Source organism: Budorcas taxicolor, chromosome 1 (assembly GCF_023091745.1).
Source record: "Budorcas taxicolor isolate Tak-1 chromosome 1, Takin1.1, whole genome shotgun sequence".
NCBI classification, from domain to species: domain Eukaryota; kingdom Metazoa; phylum Chordata; class Mammalia; order Artiodactyla; family Bovidae; genus Budorcas; species Budorcas taxicolor.
The window spans coordinates 198741646-198760547 of NC_068910.1; the positions used below are offsets into that span (position 1 = coordinate 198741646).

The window sequence follows — 18902 nt, forward strand, 5'->3', positions numbered from 1 at the left end:
CATGTCAGGGTTGGAGATGGTGCCTCTTCCCTTTGGGTTGTGGGTAGGACCCCCCATGTGTTACCTTCAAGAAGGCCCCAAAGACCCTCTGTGGACCCCGCCTGCCCCTCTGCACGGCTGGCGCCTGTGCCTCCAGCATGGCTTCTGACCAGCCGTCCCCTCTCCAGCTACAACGAATTCTACTTCCTCACCCACCCTGCACTGTTCATCGAGGACCATTTCCCAGACAACAAGAACTGGCAACTGCTCAAACCCCCTCAATCCCTGAGGCAGTTTGAGAACAACATGTATCACAAGAGTGAGTTCTACAACAAGGGGATGCTGAGCGCCCAGCCGCAGACTTCCATCATCAAAACAGGTAACCGGCGCCGGTGGGTTCATGGGCTGCCCTGCCAGTGCCCAGCTCAGTGGAAGCGGTATGTGGGGGCTGTGCAGGGGCGACTGAGGCCTCCTAGGCCATTGGGCCATCAGGGCAAGACGCAGCCGCAGGTCACATTTGCAAGGACAGAAGCCCCTCCCACCAGCATAAACCAAGACAGGGCGTGCAGCTCTGGAGGGCTGAGCTTTGGGCCAGGCATGCTGGGGAGCCAGGGCTAGTGGAGACCCTCTCTCAGCTCACACAGCAGGGAAAGGACTGCTTCAGCCTGGCTTCTGCCACCTGCCAGCTCAGGTGCGCGACAGAAGCTCCTCAACTCCTGGTGTGTGCATGCCAAGTTGTTTCAGTCATTTCTGACTCTGAGACCCCGTGGACTGTAGCCCTCCAGGCTTCTCTGTCCATGGGGCTCTCCAGGCAAGAATATTGCTGTGGTTACTGTGCCCTCCTCCAGGGTATCTTCCTGACCCAGGGATGGAACCCGTGTCTCCTCCATTGCAGGCGGGTCCTTTACTACTAATGCCATTTGGGAGGCCCCAAACTCCTCCCAACAGGCTCCAAAGGCCTCCCAACAGACCCAGGTGAGCTCTGGCCTTCTCTCCTGGAGCACACAGGCAGCCCTTGGTGGGAGTGTGGGGGTGCACTAACCCCACTCGGCTGAGCCCTAACTGTGGTGCTGCCCCGCCTTGGGACCCAGCTCCCAAATGCCTCCCAGTCCACATCCAGCTGCCTGTGGCCCCTGTGGAGAGATGGGGAGCAAATGCCAGTCCAGGCCAGCCTTGGGGACAGCTAGGGGTCCTGTACACCCAGCCCAGGGGACGTTGCCTGGAAAAGGCTGGCTCTGCCTGCAGGCAGGAAGGAGGCAGATGAACAGTCATCCAGGTGGTGAGGGGAGCCCTCAGAGGCCGAGCTGTGTCCCTGGAGCCCAGCCTTCATCTGGGGCACCTGAGCTCAGATGTGGGAGGCCTGCTGGGTCCTTTCTGAAACATGTCCGTCCCTGTCTCCCGTGATGCCTGCTCTCCTCCAGTTCCCAACACTGCTGCTCAGCAGCCACCTTCCTTATAAAGCCCCCAGCACTCTCCCCTGGGAGACCCCCACTGCTCCCCCACTAGCTCCTTAGGCCGCTGGCATGCAGAACCCGGCCCAGCTTGGCCAACGCATGCCCACACTCAGGTGACGGGGCCCCCATGTTAGTCCCAGCCAATTCTTCCCTTCAACCTCACGACGGTCTCCATAACCAGGCTGCCGAGCTCTGGGATAATTTTTAGAACGATGAATGCCTCCTGCTGCTAAAATAACAGCATGAGGCTTCTGTCTCAGAGAGCGTGCCCGTGCCCCCGGCACGCTTGTCAGACAGGGGCTGCTCCAGCCAGCAGGGGCCACAGGGAAGAGTGCGCCAGGCCACACAGATGCCAAAACAGTGCCACCAAGGAGCTCGCCTCTTTAAGAGACAGAGAAATGTAAACACTGGGTTTCTGAATATACAGTAAACCTAAAATTTGATTGCATATTCATGAAGCATATTTAAAGAATAGTTCTTTGCCGGAGCTAGTTTTGTTAAGAGTGGAGATGAAAAGAAAGCAGAGAGGGAAACACGTAGGCTAAATGCAAGGAGGGGATAGTGAGAGGGTGACGGAGGGGTGAGGGGAGGAGGAGGTCACAGGCTCTAACAGAGTCCCAGCGGTCTCCGATCCTTTATTTCCAGCCTTCCCAGCCATTCAACTCACCATCACCAGGAACCCCCTGAGGTGGGCACCCCAGCCAGGCCCAGGACATGGCAAGAAAGGAGATAGGTGGGCCCTTCCCTGTGGTGCCCACACCCAGCAGGGAGGATCTGCATTACCCATCACTGATACATTACTATGCTGCTAAGTTCCCTGGAGGAGAGGGAGGGCCGGGGAGCAGCTTCCAGGTCACTCAGCCGCCTGCCCTACCTCAGGGCATCAGAAAAGCCTTCTCTGTGGTCAGAACACTGCCTTGAGGTCTTAGCCAGGTTTGGGGGACACTGAGCATATGTGAGGGCCCTGGAACATGAAGGGGTGTCCCCGTGGAGGAGGTACAGGGATACCATGTGGGCCTGAGGATGGGCCTGACTCGGGCAAGGCAGGAGGGGACAGACCTCTCCACTGGCCTCCAGTTTGATGGTGACACACGGAAGGGAGCCCCAGGGTGACTGGGTAAATATTTTCAGGAGCCCTCGAGCTGCCACATGGAAATGCCAGGAGCCCTCCATCCATCAAAGCTGAATTGCACAGGGACCTCACCACTAGCTGGGGCACGACATGGAGCAGGACAGGGTCCATGAGTGTTGAGGCAGCTTCTGCCCCTGAAGAGGGATTCAACTGGGAGAAGCTGACAGTAATCTGCTGTTCTTGGTCGCTTTCCTCTGGAGGTCACCGTGTCTCATGGTGGCTGACAGCCATGGAGAAGGAGCATACACAAAGAAAACAGCACAAAAGCACAAAGAATACCACCGTTCATGTAACAGAAAGGAAAGGAGTCAGAGGCGGTGGGGAGGCTGGGCTGGGGAGGGGGGCAGGTGCAAGATGAGCAGCAAGGTGGATGTACGATCGGCGGCCCAGATCCTCCAAGGAAGGCACTGAAGACCTGGAGGATGGGGCCGAAGCCAGATTTCAGAGAGCTGAGTGAGTGGGAGGGAGCTGCAGGAGGGAGGGGCGTGGGAGGAGAGGCAGGTGAGGCGCTGGCAGCGCCTGAGAAAGCAGGGAACGTCTTCTGGTTGGAGGAGCCACAAAGAAGGTGGTGGGGAGGTGGGGGAGGCCAGAGGAGCCCCCTTCCCCGTGTGGGGATTCTCACTCCCAAGGTAGGAGGTAGCATTGAATGCAGCAACTGAGCAGCCTGGAGCTGGACCTCGTGGCTGATTAGATGGGAAGTCTCACAGATACTCACCCTACAGCATCCTTGAGTATTGCTTTCTGCCTCCAGAGCAGGAATTCTGGACACCGATGGGGGAGAGGCTACTAGCGAGTGTGAATGAGACTAGTCGGAGGTGGCTGGGAGGAGGGGCAGGTGATCAGCTTCTGAGGGAGGGGAAGGCAAGGCTCTCAGAGAAGCCCTGCCCCTCCCTGTGGTCCTGCAAAGCAGCAGGGACCAGGGAGGGGAGTGCCCGTGGGCTGTAAAGACAGAGAACTAACCCCCACCGTACCCCACAGCAATGACCAGGACAGAGGAAGACAGCACTGGAGGGCAAGGGGCGAGGCGCGTGTGGGATGCACACGATCCTCTTGTGCACTCCACTCCATTCAGGAAGCATGGCCTGGAGTGAAGGGTGGAGGTGGGGGTGCAGGGAGGACCAGCAAGGAAGCGGTTCTGTCCCTGGAGCACAGTCTCCAGGAGGGAAGCATCCAACGAGTTAAGGTGATTGTTGACATGCCAGCTGTGAAGGGAGCAGGATGAAGCAGGCCTTGAGACTGGAGGCAGAGTCAGAGATGGCTCTCCAACCACGGTCTTGGCCCTCCGTGCCCCTCAGCCCTCTCCCCTGCCCTGGAATCAGGTTAAGCCCCCTGGCAACATTCACCTGATGTGAATCAAATGGGCAAGGCAACACATACGACTGGGGGCAGATTTTTCTTGAGACCCACCACCCCCAGCCTGCAGTTCTCGAAGAGAACTGCCCAGAGGGGTGAGAACCCCTCCAGAGGCGTGCTGCCACCGGCTTATATGATGTTCAGTGAGGTCATGCTGGTGGCTTAAAATTATTGGGTGAAGGTATTCCCACCAGGGAAATGGGCAGACGCTGTAAGTCAGGGCTCCCCACCCAGAGATCCTGTTGTTACACGGTTACCAGCATGTCAGCACAGGTCAGGCTCCTCTCACCTGATCCTGGCTCTCCCCACAGTGAATGGAAAGGCCACGGTCACCATCGAGAGCTGTGCTCCGACGCTGTTCATGTTCATGCTCAATGGCAAGCAGGAGCACGGGCTGCTGAGCCTCCGGAAGAACGGGATGAAGCTGGATGTGTACCCCCCGACCACGGGCACCCACAAGCTGCAGATCTTTGCCAAGGGCAACTCGGAGATCTACAGCTCCGTGCTGGAGTACACGCTCAAGTGCCACTGTGCAGACGTGGACGTCCGGCTGCCAGCTGAGCTGCACCAGCCCGTGGGCCCCAGCTGGTTCTCGGAGCAGATGGGCATCACCAAGCCGTCCCACCCCGAGCCCGTCATTTACACCAGCGACGGGCGCTGCTCCGTCAGCTTCGGTGTGGAGGAGGGCATCAGCGTCCTGGCTTCGCTGCACGGAGACGATGGCCCCGTCACCGAGGAGACCCAGCGACGCTACATCTTCCAGCTGCACCGGGAGAAGCGGACGGAGCTGAAGGTGCAGCTGCCCCACGCCGGCAAGTTTGCACTCAAGATCTTCGTCAAGAAGAGGCAGGAACCAGGCAACTACCTCTTCGTCTTCAATTACCTCATCTGCTGTACCAACACCAAGGTGAACTGGCCCGTGTTCCCCGAGAGCTTTGGCAACTGGGGGGTGGACAATGAGCTGCTGGAGCCACTGTCGGGCGTGCTGCCCGCCAACCGCAATGTCCCGTTCAAACTGAAGCTGCACGGCATCGCCAAAGCCCTGGTGAAGGGGCAGGACACGTGGCCGCTGACCCTGAGCCCTGAGGGCTACTGGGAGGGCAGCTGCAGCACCGCAGGCTGCCAGGAGGTGTATGTCATGGTGCTGGAGAATGCTAACCACAGCTTCTACTCCTACATCCTCAAGTACCAGGTCAACGCCCAGTGAGGGCCACCTGCCACCCCCACCCCTGCCGGGCCACGCCCAGAGCCCGGACACCACTGAGTCTGCATGGAATCCCTTCTGGACCTCTGCCTCGTGTTCCTGCTCTGCCGGAGGCTGCGATGTCAGTGGCCAAGGGGACAGAGGCAAAGGCCCTTTAGACGACAAAGGTGCTATGTAAATCCAAGGTATTGTAACTGTATTCACTGCCCAGACACCCGCCTTCTCATGCTAACGCTGTCCTTGTTCTCAGGCTGGTGTGGGGAAGCAGGACTGCTGCCCGGGGCCAAACACATTTCCCGTGATGGGGAGAGAGAAGCGGGCGTGATCCATGAGGCTGAGTCATCCTGTAATTCTCAAGCCCCTTCCCAGGAGCTGCACAGAGCTTCTCACCAACTCTCGGACCCCAGGGGAGGTCAGACTGTCATCTTCTTTCCAGACCTGACCATCTCCTGCATTCCCGATGCTGCTTCTTATTCTTCCAGGTCCTGAGAAGGAAGGTGCAGAGAGGAAGCTAACTGCCCCCCAACTAGCCCGGGGCCTGAGGGCCTCCACAATCCCTGTATGTGCCTGAAATGTGGCACCAGAAAGATCATGGGAGACTTCAGGGCCGAGAGCAGCCAGTGCCTGCTCTTTTTCTGGGTGGGGGCCAGAGAGACAGGGACGTATGGCAGTCCAGCCACCCTAGTCTCAGGATGTAAGACCCCGACTCTGCTCTCAGAGAGATTAATTCCGTCTACTTGGTCTATTAGCAGTTCACTCAGCTCCTGCAAGCCCTCTCAGAGCCTGTGCCTCAGGCCCCAACCTGAAACCCACACTGGGAACCCCAGGAGGCTTCTGGGCCCTTAGAGACCCCTGGCAATAACCCTCAATAAAGACTTCAGGTAAAGCAGTAAGAACACTGCAGTGCTGGGGGCCCCCACAATAGCAGGGTCCCACCAGCCCCAAAATCTCTACTACCAAGGTCACACCTGGGGGACCTCGACCTGCCCTGGGAGCAGTTTCTATCCCATGTCCCTTCCTTCCTCTCAAGAGAGACCCCCAGGGTCGACCTTTGGTAGGGACCGTCCAGAGCTCCTTGTTTGCTCAGGCCGGAGAAGTCTCGCCTGCCCAGCCGGCCCTTAGCAGCACCTCAGGCCAGTGTTGCCATGGCAACAGCAGAAAGACTGGCTCCAGTGAGGGCAGCAGGAGGGAAGGATGGAGAGGCCCTGAGAGGCCCTGCATGGCCGCTGCAGCGCCATCCCCGCACGTGCAGAGGTTGGAGGTGGCCTCACCTGCCCTCCTGACTGCTTCGGCTCTGCAGCCCTGCCCACCAGGGCCTGGGCCTGGAAGGGCCAGCGCTGCCCAGTACTCCCCTCCCTGCACTGCCGCTCCGATGCCCTGGGCTGGCTACAGACAAAGCTGCTGGGGATCCTCACGGCGTCCTTGCCTTCATCCTCACATTTGTGTATTCCACAAATGTTTGTGGAGCACTTAACCAGGTACTGTATCAGCTGATCCTTCGTTCTGGGGCTGCAGCCCTGCCCCAGCCATCCCAGAGCAAGGGTGGCAGCTGCTGCCCTTGCCCAAGCCTGTTTCAAGTTCCAGGCTCCCAACTCTCCAGTCCATCTTCTCCCTAAGGTCCCACCTCACAAAGATCCCCACCACCCCCAGCATGAACCCGGTCCAGAGGAATGTCTCAGGGGGCCCATCCTCCACCAGGCCGGGGGTCCTGGAACACGAGGGCAGTACACCACGGTGGGCTGAGCTGCCCTGGCCTGTGTCCAGCGTCCTCTGGCAGGCTCTGCCACCCAGGCATTCAGCACTGTGTCACTCACGCCTGGAAAATGCACAAAGGCTGCAGAGGCGGAACTGCTGTGCACCACAACAGGGAAACAAGAGGGGTTTTTACACCCTGGAAACAGCCTTTTCTCACCCCTTTGATTTTATGGGCTGAAAGAAATGTGCTGTGTTTCATCAAAATAATAAGTGCCTTCTGTGACTCATGTCACTCACTGGACCCAGAGCTGGCTTGCTAGTCCTGCTGGGAACAACTTGCATCCTCTACAAAACAATATAATTAGTCTATACATTCTGGAGCACACAAAGGATGCCACCCAGCAAAATAGGAGCTGTCCCAAGCAGGAGACGGTGGCCCAGCCTCTCCAAGAGCCTGGGAGCATCAGCAACCCCTCCCTGCAGGCGCCCCCCTCCCCCCCCCCCCCCCAGCCCCGGCCCCTTGTAAAGACAGCTGTAGGCACAGACAACACCTGCATTTCTTTCCACTGAAGTAAAAATACATGAAATGAAATCCAATCTTCATGAATTTTTACACGCATGCTGCTCAGGGTAGAATTCGGGGTTGTATGTTGAAGTCTTTTATTCAAATCCCCATCTTTGTTTCCCGATCGAGGCGTTCTAGCGGCCAGTGGAATGGCACGGGCGTCCCCTGCAGTCCGATATGCAGAGCTGCAGGTGCTGCAAACTCCCGTGAGGCTGGGGTTTTTACGCAGCATTTGAAAAAAATGCGGCCGGGATGTTTATATTAAATTCACCGAGTGCCTTCTCGTGGCTTCTCAGAGTTTTCTCACGTATACGTGGAGCACGTCGTTCCCACACAAGCTGTGAGGCGAGGCAAGGAACTTCCTGGCATGGTGCGAAGACGAGAACGTGATAACGGTTTGGGAATATTTTACCCGGAAATCGGGTAGAAGTGGATGGGACAGTTTGACCACATTCATTAGTAAGTCAGTGAAAAACTGGAACTGACCGAACTCAGAAAGCTTTTGCTGCAAGGCCTAGGATGGCAGCCCTGAAGCTACAGAAGGGCACAGAGGGTCGGGTAGGGTGGGAGAGTGGGACGAGGCAAACGGGCGAAAACCACAACTGCAATTAACTTCTGTTCAACCTGTTTTGGAAGCGCCACCAGCGCAGCTGGACTCTGCCTCCAATCTGATTGTGATCATTGTGTGTTCCCCATATGTTACATTGTCCCACTAGGACAAACCCCTGACAGCCTGCTGAGATTAAGAGGAAATAAATAGATTAACTGAAGCATGAAGGATTGGGGCTAGACATAAAGAAGTATTTCCTGTTGTTAAGCAGGAGGGACAAGTTGCCAAGAAAGTTTGTGAAATCCTCTTCTCAAAGGACTGGAAAAGTAGAAAAAATTTCTCAGTGGTCTTGGGTCTTTGCTGCCATGCTAACCAGTTCTTTCCAAACCAGTTTAATTCTTGAAATTCACTGGATTACCCACAGCAAACGGGGGACCGAATAGCGTGGTAGCGTCCTTTGCTGTTGGCAAAGCTTTCAGAGGTGAGAGGTGGTGAGCATCTGCGTCCCCCGTCAGTTTATCTGAGGTCGATCATTTCTTTTCATTTGGAAGCATAGTTGGAGCTTTGAAGAGGTGATTACTTTTCATAACGTGTGCATTGAGTTGTGTGGGCCCACTGGCTGTTAGGTATGCTTTCCCCTCATTGTTGCTGGTGTTGTTTTTCAATAAAATTTATATTCATTTTTACCCAACAATGTAATTATCGATCCGTTCTTATCACTGTTCTCACAAGCAGGAGAAAAAAAAAACACTTTCATGTTCAAAGGGAACGTTAGGAAAAAAATCAATGTCCCAGCTATTTGGATGTGATGGTGAGATGCAAATAGAATGTCAGGCAAATAGCTATTTCACATTAAAGGAAACATAATTAGGTTAGCTCCAGCCCTTCTCCAGCTCACATGCCTTTGAAGAACATGAAGGCAGTGAATCTTGTTTAACTTGAAATTTTTTAAGTTGATCCTAATTTCTGTTTTTAATGGGAGAAAAAAAAATGTTCCCAAAATGCCCATCAGCCTACTTTTTGTTGTTGTGAATATATATAAATATATATTCCTTGATATTCATATACTTGTAGAAACTTTCCAGCAGGTTACCTAAACAGATTATTCATAAATTAGACATTTAGGGAAATACAGCAAGTGAAAATCTAGACACCTCTGAGAAGCTGCTGTAACCATGGAAACCATTCTTGTAGCTGTCATGTGAAGGACAAAAAGAATTCGTGTTCCCAAATTTGGCCTTGTTGCGCTCCTCACTGCTAGACCCACAAACACGAGCCCGCGCATGCTTCTCCTTACCAAGGCTTCCACGAGTGACCCATATCTTTAACAGCATGTTAAAGGAACGTCTGAAGAAACAGTCTTTGAATAATAGAAGGAAGAGCTCTCAAATTGTTAGAACAGTTTGAAAGTGCCAGCCCTGAGGCTGCCGTGGATGACCTCTAAAGTCCCTTCCAGTCCGGAGAGTTTGTGATGCTGCGTCTCCGTGAACAGATGCTGGCAGGCGGTAGGCCTGAGATTGTCAGTGGCGGAGCATCTGAAGGGCCCTGCTGTGTTAAGAGCCTGCCTTGCAGCCCCCACCAGACTGCGCTGCTGGCTCTTTTCTTGCCCGAGGGCAAGGGGCTGGAGAAAACCCAGCAGAGGGACCAAAGGGGAAGCCGCAGCCTCTGACAGGATGTTGCTTCTCTCTGATTTTGCGAACAGAACTAAAGAAAACCAAAAGTCAGGCAGCAACTGGGATGCCCCCTCTTGGATGTCCTGCCAGCCTCCCTGAGTCAAAAGACTCTGAACCCAGGTCACTTCTCTCCCCCAGATTACCTCTGCCTCCTCCTGGACTGCCAACACAGTAAATGTATCCCCATGCCCAAAGTCAGACTCATGGGGGCCACTGCTGACTCCTGATCCCTTTCAGTGAGAAATCTGCTCCATGCCACCGTGTTCCATATTTGACCTGCTCCTTCAACTCCGTGTCCACTCCACTCCAAAGCCTTTGCCATCGTTCAGGCCCTCCTCACCTCCCAGGGGTACATGTGATTGCTTCCTATAATGTCAAAAAGCATAAACACTTTTACTGGCAAAGTCTCAATATTTTCAGGGCTGCCTTCAGGAGGGTTAATGTCTCAGAAAACAATGGTCCAGTGAACATCAGAGCTCCTGGTTCTTTAAGCATCATTGTCCCCAAGGCTAATCCTCTCAAGAGAAGTGCTTGCAGGATGAGACATAAAAGAGACAAAATGCCCTCAAGGTCCTTGTGTATCCAGTGGCAAAACTGAGACATGAGGTTTTGAGAATGGATGAGAAGGAAACCTGGGCTTAAAACAGCTCTCCCGATGCTTGGTCATTGCTACCTGCGCACCGGGTTAAGGATTCTGAGGTCACAGTGGGCTCAGTAGGAAAGAGGACTGTGATTAGCAGGTGATCCTTAGACACTGGATTGAAGAGTGAGGTGTGCCATGGATTTGCTGAGTCTGACTAAAAGGAAGGCAAACCCCAGCTAAGATCAAATGACACAGGAGATTATTCAGACCAGTGGGTGAGTGCTGGCTTCCCAGCAAACTCACCCACTGACAGACAACCAGTCAACTCCCACGATAGGCGCAAGGATGCTCTGGAGGTATCCTGACAGCCTCTGGGCTCCAAGAGGAGCCCACCCAATCCACCGCATGGAACACCCAAATGCATAGCACTCCAGGAAGAATGAGGCACCCTGAACTTGTGCACTTTTTCATCTCATGATGAAATGGTACCTTACATTTAGACTAAACAATCACTATGTATTCAAAGTGAACATCAGTTGTTCTTTCAAAAACAAAATTCTAGACCATTGGCTTTATTTACAGCATTGTTGACCCAAGAGATTTTTTTCCCAACTAACTAAAAAGCATGTGCAATGAGCGCCTTCGCCTCTGTGGGAAATGTGGGTTTACAGGAAGACAGAGATTGCCACCTGGCTGTGCGAACTCCTGGTGTTCACCTCCAGGAAGCAATCAGGGAACCGATTGATCTGAGGAGTGCCCTGCTTCCTGGGGGCCTGCCGCCCTCAGCTTGCACTGGGATTGCTTTGTTTCCATCAGCGGGATGGCTGACTGCCTCCACGACACAAGGAATCAGCCATCATTTCACCCTGGCTGTGCAGGGACCAGTTAGGGACATCCCATTCCAGACTGGTGGGGAGGATGGTGGGGAGGTTTGTGCCATGAGGGCAGAGGGGCAGCCACACCGTGAATGGCCAAGAAGAACTGGTGCACGTGATTAATGGAGAACAGATGTCAGCAGTGAGGGGCCCCTGGCAGCTCCCATATGGACAGAGTGGTGATGGAGGAGGAAACTGTATATGGAAGAAATGACTGCAGGATGACAAATTGTCCAGTGAACACTCTGCCAACATGTATTAATATATGTATTAGTGTGTATGTGAACACCAAGCAGAATCTGAAAGTTAACATTGATCATTTCATCATATTACAAAAAATTAAATGTAGCCAAGATACCACAGGTGTTTGGAGGCCCGACTCCATCCTGTGTGGTCATCCCGCCCTCAGGACTGGGGTGAATGTGGATACCATGAACTTTTCATGTCCGTTGCATCCGCACCAGACCCCTTCCCCACCTCCCAGGAGAAACAACAGAGAGAACCTGATCCCATGAGGAAATCGCCTCTGTTAAAGCTTCACTTGACGTTTTTAGACCTCAGCTGCTGCTGCTAAGTCACTTCAGTCATGTCCGACTCTGTGTGACCCCATAGACGGCAGCCCACCAGGCTCCCCCGTCCCTGGGATTCTCCAGGCAAGAACACTGGAGTGTGTTGCCATTTCCTTCTCCAATGCATGAAAGTGAAAAGTGAAAGGGAAGTCGCTCAATCGAGCTCAGCAATAGTGTTCAAAGTCCATTTTCAAAAGAAGCCAATGGGCTTCTTCCTGGAAAGGTGACCTCTTAGCCGCCGGTTGCTGATGACTGAAAGCTGTCATGTGGGGTCAAGAGCCACAAATGTAGGATTGAAGCCTTTGTTTCTCTCTGTCAACCCTGGCTTGACTGGGGGCTCCCCAGACACCTCTTCCAGCAGAGCTCCCAAGGCTGGGGGAGGCCTGCAGCCCAAACCCCTGGATGACATCTGGATGGTACAAGAGTTAAAGGCACCAACTCTGCAGTCAGCCACCGGGCTTCCATCCCTGCTCGGCCCCCTACCGCTGCTGTTGGCAAGTTAGCGAGCCTCCCATCTCAGTGTCCTCAGCAGTAAAACGAGGGTAATCATGGCACCCACCATGGAAGCTTCTTACGGGGTTTGAATGAGTGAACAAGGGCGCAGTAAACCAAAGTCCCAGCACTAGGGGGCGCTGAGTGAGGCTCAGCAGTCACCACCGCGTCAGTCTTTCCCAGCCCGTGCGAAGATATTGAAGTGTTGCCTGTTGTTCCCTGAATAATCTGAAGGTCGTAGGCCCCTCATAAAATCATACCAGCCCCTGACCTAATTAGAAGAAATCCTGTCTCCAACTGTTGGCCACCCTGCCTCTCCTAGAATCTTCCAGAGACCAGGAGTTCAGCTAGGCAACTGTTACATTTTTGGCACCTCTTGGAAAGGAGCCTTAATTGAGAAGAGTCAGCCAGTCTGCACACTGGCTGGGGAACATATCTGTTACATTCCAGGGCCACCGTGTGGCAGCAGCTCTGAGCCCCCAGCGCAAGACCCATCTGAGGCACCCAGCCCCACTAGCCCTTCCCCACCTCCTGCTTCAGACAAAAGGGTGGGAATTCTTACTTTCTCTCAGTAACATTTAGTAAACTTTTGTAGACCCTTGAGTATCTTTTATCAACTGTATTTCTAGATATGCATGGATGTATTTTTCATGATGCAGTAAATGGTATCAATTTTTAAGTTCATTTTCTGCTTTTTTTCCCTAGTGCATAGAAACACCTGAAATCATGCAGTGTGTTCTTTGTGGATGCGTACAAATACAGATACGGTTGTGAAATGTTAACACCATCATGAAATTAGAAGGGCCACAGAAGTTTTCAGCAATCTGTTATGTTAAGTAAGTTTTAAAGCGTATATGATGAAATGCTGGCATTTGTTAAATACAGGGGGAAATGAACCATCCATATCACCATCTAAGAAAAAGAATCATTGCCAAACTGAGATCATGAAGATTTTCTCCTGTTTTCTTCTAGAGGTTTTATCTCTTAATGGAAGTCACTCTGTTCTATGATCTCTGTTCTCTCAGGGGGATGGAAGGAGCATGTGGCAGCCAGCCAGCTGCCGCAGCGTCAGTGTCCCTCGGAGCCCTGCAGACAAAGGAAGATGGCTAGTCCTCCTGTGGTCGTATCCACCCCCTGTCCTGGGGGCCTTGGCTGTGGTGACGGACCCTGGCCCCAGGTCAGCCTTATCACCCCCATACTGGTGTGGGCAGAGTTTGCAAATCTTACTGATCAGCCTGTACAGTGTTAGTTGATGTGAACATTTAAAAATTAATGGACTTCTCTGGGGGGGGGGGGGGGGTCCAGTGGTTAAGACTTCACTTTCCAGTTCCGGGGGGTGCCAGACCCATCCCTGGTCAAGGAGCTAGGATCCCACATGCCTCATGACCAAAAAATCAAAACATAAAACAGAAGCAATATTGTTACAAAATTCAGTAAAGACTTCAAAATGGTCCACAGCAAAAAAATCTTTTAAATTTTTAAAAAATAAAATAGCATTTAAAGGACTTCTCTGGTGGTCCAGAGCTCCCAATGCAGGGACCCAGGTTTGATTCCTGGTCAGGGAACTAGATCCCACATGCTGCAACTAGAGACCCTGCATGCCACAGCAAAGATCCTGACTCCCACTGCTAAGATTCAGCACAGCCAAATAAATAAATATTTATAAATAAGATAGTATTTTAAATAAATAAATAAAAGTGAAAATTCTATCAAAATCTGATTGACAACCTTTCCCGAGAAGCCTGTGAAAACCTCCACAAGGAAGAGAGCTGCTGTGTCCCCTTTTGGACAGGGCAGCTGCCCAGGTGCCCCCACGCCTCTCCCTCTGACTGTCTCCCAGACCCTAAGGCTACCCACCCCTGAAGGGATGCTTTCCTACAGCTGCCCTCTACAGTGGTGGGTATTACCTGTGAGGTCCCATCTACAGCTTTTTGATTCTCTTCCCTATTCAGCATCTCACCTGGCCTCACGACAGCCTTGCTGAGTGAGTATCAGAGCCTACATTCTGCATATGAAGAAACTGCCCAAGGGTGTACAGCTGCTAAGTGGAGAGCTGGCTTTGAGGCTTCCCTCGTGCCCAGACTCATTTCACTCAGCCCATTGCCCTGGGCACTGGGGCCGTCTTTACGCATTGATGATGCAAATTGCTAAGGGCGCAGGTGTGTTACTAGACCCTCTGAGCACACTTGTCAGAGGTTCTGGGAGCAAGAAGGGAGCTGGGGTCTGTGTCACCAGCATCCTCAGGGAATTGCAGGAGCTCACGCTGCAAAGATGAGAAGTTTGCTTGATTAAATATTTGATGAATGAATTAATAAATGGATGAACTGTCATCTGAGTAGCCCACATACATTTAACCATTAATCAAAACACATTTTAGCTGCAGAAATATTTTAGCTCAGGCATAAAGGAAGGGAAGAGAGGGTTGTATACCAGCTCCAGACCCTCCCTCACCACCGAGGTCCTTTCTGCTCATTTAAGGGAGGACTTTCCAGGAAAAGCATAGACAATAATATGTGCACAACCCTCTGGGGTAAACTGGAAAGGATTTAAGGGTGTCTGTTTGAGACAAAACTCATTAGATTTTCTCTCCAATATGTAATTAAGATGATAAAAATTAAATGCAAGTATTAGGAAAGATATTGAACTTATATAAAACTTTCAATACGATCATTTCAAAAATTTTGATGAAAGCCCTGAGCTCTCTTTCATGATCTTAACATTTTTATTGAAATATAGTTGATTTACAATATTGTATTAGTTTCAGGTGTAAGCAAAGTAATTCAGTTATAAATTTTACAGATTATGTTTCATTATGTTAATATAAAATATTGCATACTGGTCCCTGTATTACACAGTAAGTTCTTGTTTCTTATCTATTTTACATGTAATAGTTTGTATCTGTTAATTCTATACTCTTAATTTATTCCTCCTATAAGTTTGCTTTCTATCTCTTTGAGTCTGTTTCTGTTTTGTAGATAAATTCATTGTTTAGATCCCACATATAAGTGATATTGTATGATATTTGCCTCCCTTTGTCTGACTTGCTTCACTTTGTATGATAATCTCAGGTCCATCCATGTTACTACAAATGGCAATGTTTCATTTTTAATGGCTGAGTAGCATTCCACTGTGTGTATGTACCACCTCTTCTTTACCCATTCCTCTGTCGATGGACACTTAGGTTGCCTCCATGTCCTGGCAATTGTAAATAGTGCTGCGATGAGCATTGGGGTGCATTGGTCTTTCGGAGCTAGAGTTTTTGTTTCTTCCAGATATGTGCCCAAGAGTAGGACTGCTGGAACATACGGTACTTCTAATTTTAGTTTTTAAGGAACCTTCAGACATTCTCCACAGTGGTCAACTCAGCTTACATTCCCACCAGCAGTATATGAGGGAATCCCTTTTCTCCACGCCCTCTTCAGTATTTATTATTTGTATTCTTTTCGATCATAGCCATCTGACCAAAATGGGATGTTGTGGTTTTGATTTTCATTTCTCTAATGATTGGCAATGTTGAGCATCTTTTCACATGCCTGCTGGCCATCTGTATGTCTTAAGAGAAATGTTTCTTTTGGTCTTTGCCCACTTTTTGATTGAGTTGTTTGTTTTTTTTGAATTGTATGAGCTATTTGTATATTTTGGAAGTTAACTCCTTGTTGGTCACATCATTTAAAAGTATTTTCTCCCTTTTTGTAAGTCGACTTTTCAGTCGGTTGATGGTTTCCTTTGCTGTGCAAAAACTTTTGTTGATTAATGACCTTAACTTTTTATATCAGGATTTATGCTGGAATTTGTTAAAAACAATTCCTAAGATGTTTTTAGCTAACAGTGTCTTTAAATTCTTTCTAGTCTACTTTGATGGGAAACTTACGAGAAACTTATTATTTTCACTATAAAGTAGTGATAATTTTCTTTACAACATTAATTTGAAGATTACAACACCACAAAATGTATTTAAAAACTAATTGCAATTCCTCTTCTTTAACTGACAGATTTATTGTTGAAGTTTCTAGTAATATTATGGAGAGATTTTGAATCCAATCAAACGTTTTAGAGCAACTGTTAATTTATGAGAAACACTAATTTCGGGAACTTCTGTTTCTTGTTGGAGCAGTCATCTTGCTGCTGGCTTGGGATGACAGGCAGCAGACACAACAGAGAGGTGCAAGTACCTGACCATTGCTGGCTAAAACGTTTGCTTTGTCTATAGGATTTAATTTTAGGCCAAGGGTCCAAAATGAATGTCTTGAGATTCAGAGACAACTGGATTATTTTGTGAAGACAGATTCAGGCCTGCCATCTAGAGTGGTATCCACAGGAACATCAACTGGCTTCTCTGTTACCAACCAGAGCTCTTGGCCTCCTTAATCAGTAGAAATTGATCAGAGGCCAGAGGAGACATTCAGGAAAGGCTTTACTGTGGCCCCTGCTGCAGGAGGGAGGAGCGAGAAGTCCCCTTGCTTGTTGGAGTGGGCAGGGGTGCCCAGGGTGGGGGTTAGGGCCAGCTGGATCTTATATCCTTATACTGGGTGAGGGTAGGGCCAGATGGGTGGTTTAGGTGGTCTGCCTGCCCCTTGGTGGTGCTGTGTGGGGTTTTGGTCTTTTTGTATTTTGTTGTTAGTAATTTGCCCCAGTTGAGCATGCACACTCTTTTTTTTAGTCCTTTACAGTTTCTTTGTATTTTGGTGTTTGAGGAGACTTGTCCAGGTGCAAGCCCTGCAGCAAAGGGTCCCAGGTGTCTCACTCAGCCTGTCTCACCTGCACCAACTACCCTCCCTTTGTCCCCTGCCCCGCAGTCCCCAGGTGGCTGCACTTGAGCCACGCAATTCTCCTTGCATGCACAGAGCCGCAGCTCCCCCATGTGTCTAGGCTCCTCATCCATCCTCTGCAGCTCTGTTGGAGGAGACATCTGAGTGGTCCAGCTTCTCCTTGATCTCCCACTGGGCTTGTCACCTATAGTGACCATGGGCCGCTTGACCAAGCCTAGTTTCCCCCCAAGTAGCCCCAGGTCAGGAGCTCTGACCCTCCCAGGCTTGACCTGGCTGTCCTAAATTCTGAGGGCAGCCAAGGGCCCAGGGTCCCCCACAACTCGGGTGGAATGATCTGACCTGTTGAGTGATGACACTAGCTCTCCAAGATTCCCAAAAAGGGCTCCCCTTGCACAAGTCAGTTTGTGATCTCATTCATTTAAGGACTGAGTTCTTAGAATCACAGGTGACACTAAGCACAAATATTGCCACCACCACACAAGTGAATGTTCACAGGTAACCAGACTGACCAGGGACAAGGGGAAGCATGAGTGAACTCTAAGCCTCTAAATTCTTAACCCAGAGTCCATGGACTCCCTGCCAAGGGATCCAAGGAGAGAATTTAAGTTTCTATGAACTTGGATGGAAAAAACTTGACGTCCTTATTCTCAACTTAAGCTCTAATTGAAATTTAGTTTCCATTCTATTAGGAACCTTAGCAATAAACTACAGCAGTGTTAGCAGTACCTGCAGCTTTATTCCAAGAGAAATTAAGATACGTCCACGTCTTACAGCAATTGTTGCAGACACTCAGAATAGTGTGTTCATGCATCATTGCTTCAAAACCTAGTGGGCAATGGACCTGACCTCAGTCTCGTCATTTAATGAGTTAATAAAGAGGTGCATGTCATACCTTATCACAAATTTATTTCTTATTTGATTTTGAGAACTGAATGTCAATGTAATTGGTTTTCTTTTTAACACTATATATTTTATTTTGTGGACTTGGTCACTATTTTGAGGAATCCATAGGCTTCATCACTCTGCCAGAGAAGTCCCTGGCACACAAAGGCTAAGGACCTTAAGTGTCTAAGGCCCAGTGGCCTGGGAAGGAGAGGGGGCCCATCAAGGGACGGGAGAGCCAGCAGGCGGAAGAGAGGCTGCTCCCTCACTCCATCCCGGCACTGAGCGGATGCTATGCAGCCTTTCCCGTTCTGCTTTGGTACATGTCTAAGGAACATTTATCAACACTTTGAGGACTTTCAGATCTCTAGAAAACAGCTGGAGAAATGTGGATTTAAGGAATGACTTAACGTGGGAACACACGGGAATTGAGTGGTAGTGTTAAACCATGTGTTGGAGTTACACCTTTTGGGAATAAAATGAAGAGCTCCGTGATGCCTTCTTCGTTCACAAATGGTAGCTCATGCAGGAGGCAGCAGTTGAATACATCATCCATCTAGAACTTTCTCCACCCTTTGCTGTTGGTCCAACACTTCCTAATATGAACGGGCTGCTGCCGTGTCTCCACGCTGGGTTGAGGGGCCTGTCACCCCAGAGGGGCATCACTGGGGAAGCCACAGGGCTCCTGCCCCAGCCACCGCTGTCAGGATACACAGGGACATACACGGCTGAGCACACGCTCCTGCTGGGCGTGAGGGCTGCGCTCAACCATGGCTGAAGGGATTAACTGGTAGAAAACACTTGCTGCCTTGTTTATGGCTTTTACTTTTAGGCTGAGGATCTGAAATGCAGGCCCTAGACTACAGAAAGATTCAGACTGGTGAGCTGTTTATATTATACATCAGGGTCAAGACAGATCGAAGAGATGGTCCAGCGAGCAGCCCTCGTGGCTTCCTCAACAAGGACAGCTCTGGGGGCTGGCGGCCAGCTCGTCCACACCGGCTACCTCCCAGAGCGCAGCCAGTCCCTAAGAGCAAAGTCTTGTGGGGCAGCGTTGCCTGATCTGCTTCCCACAGCGGAAGATATGGGCGGCTGTATGTTGTGTGGCTGGCTTTTCTTACTCTGGC

At 50.8% G+C, this 18902-nt stretch overlaps 1 protein-coding gene across 2 annotated transcripts in view; it reads left to right on the forward strand.

Moving 5' to 3' along the window:
- KY (kyphoscoliosis peptidase) overlaps positions 1 to 8579 on the forward strand; it is a 52316-nt gene extending 43737 nt beyond the window's left edge. Inside the window, exons 10-12 of one of the 2 annotated variants that reach the window (XR_008198966.1) lie at positions 168 to 358; positions 4230 to 5307; positions 7679 to 8579. Coding sequence is in view for 1 of the 2 variants with exons in the window: in XM_052636018.1 (XP_052491978.1) it covers positions 168 to 358; positions 4230 to 5125 (1087 nt within the window). In the remaining variant the exon portion in view is untranslated. Of the gene's footprint in view, positions 1 to 167; positions 359 to 4229; positions 7354 to 7678 lie in introns of those variants that run through there. The other variant, XM_052636018.1, reaches the window with a different exon arrangement.
- Positions 8580 to 18902: the final 10323 nt, after the last annotated feature.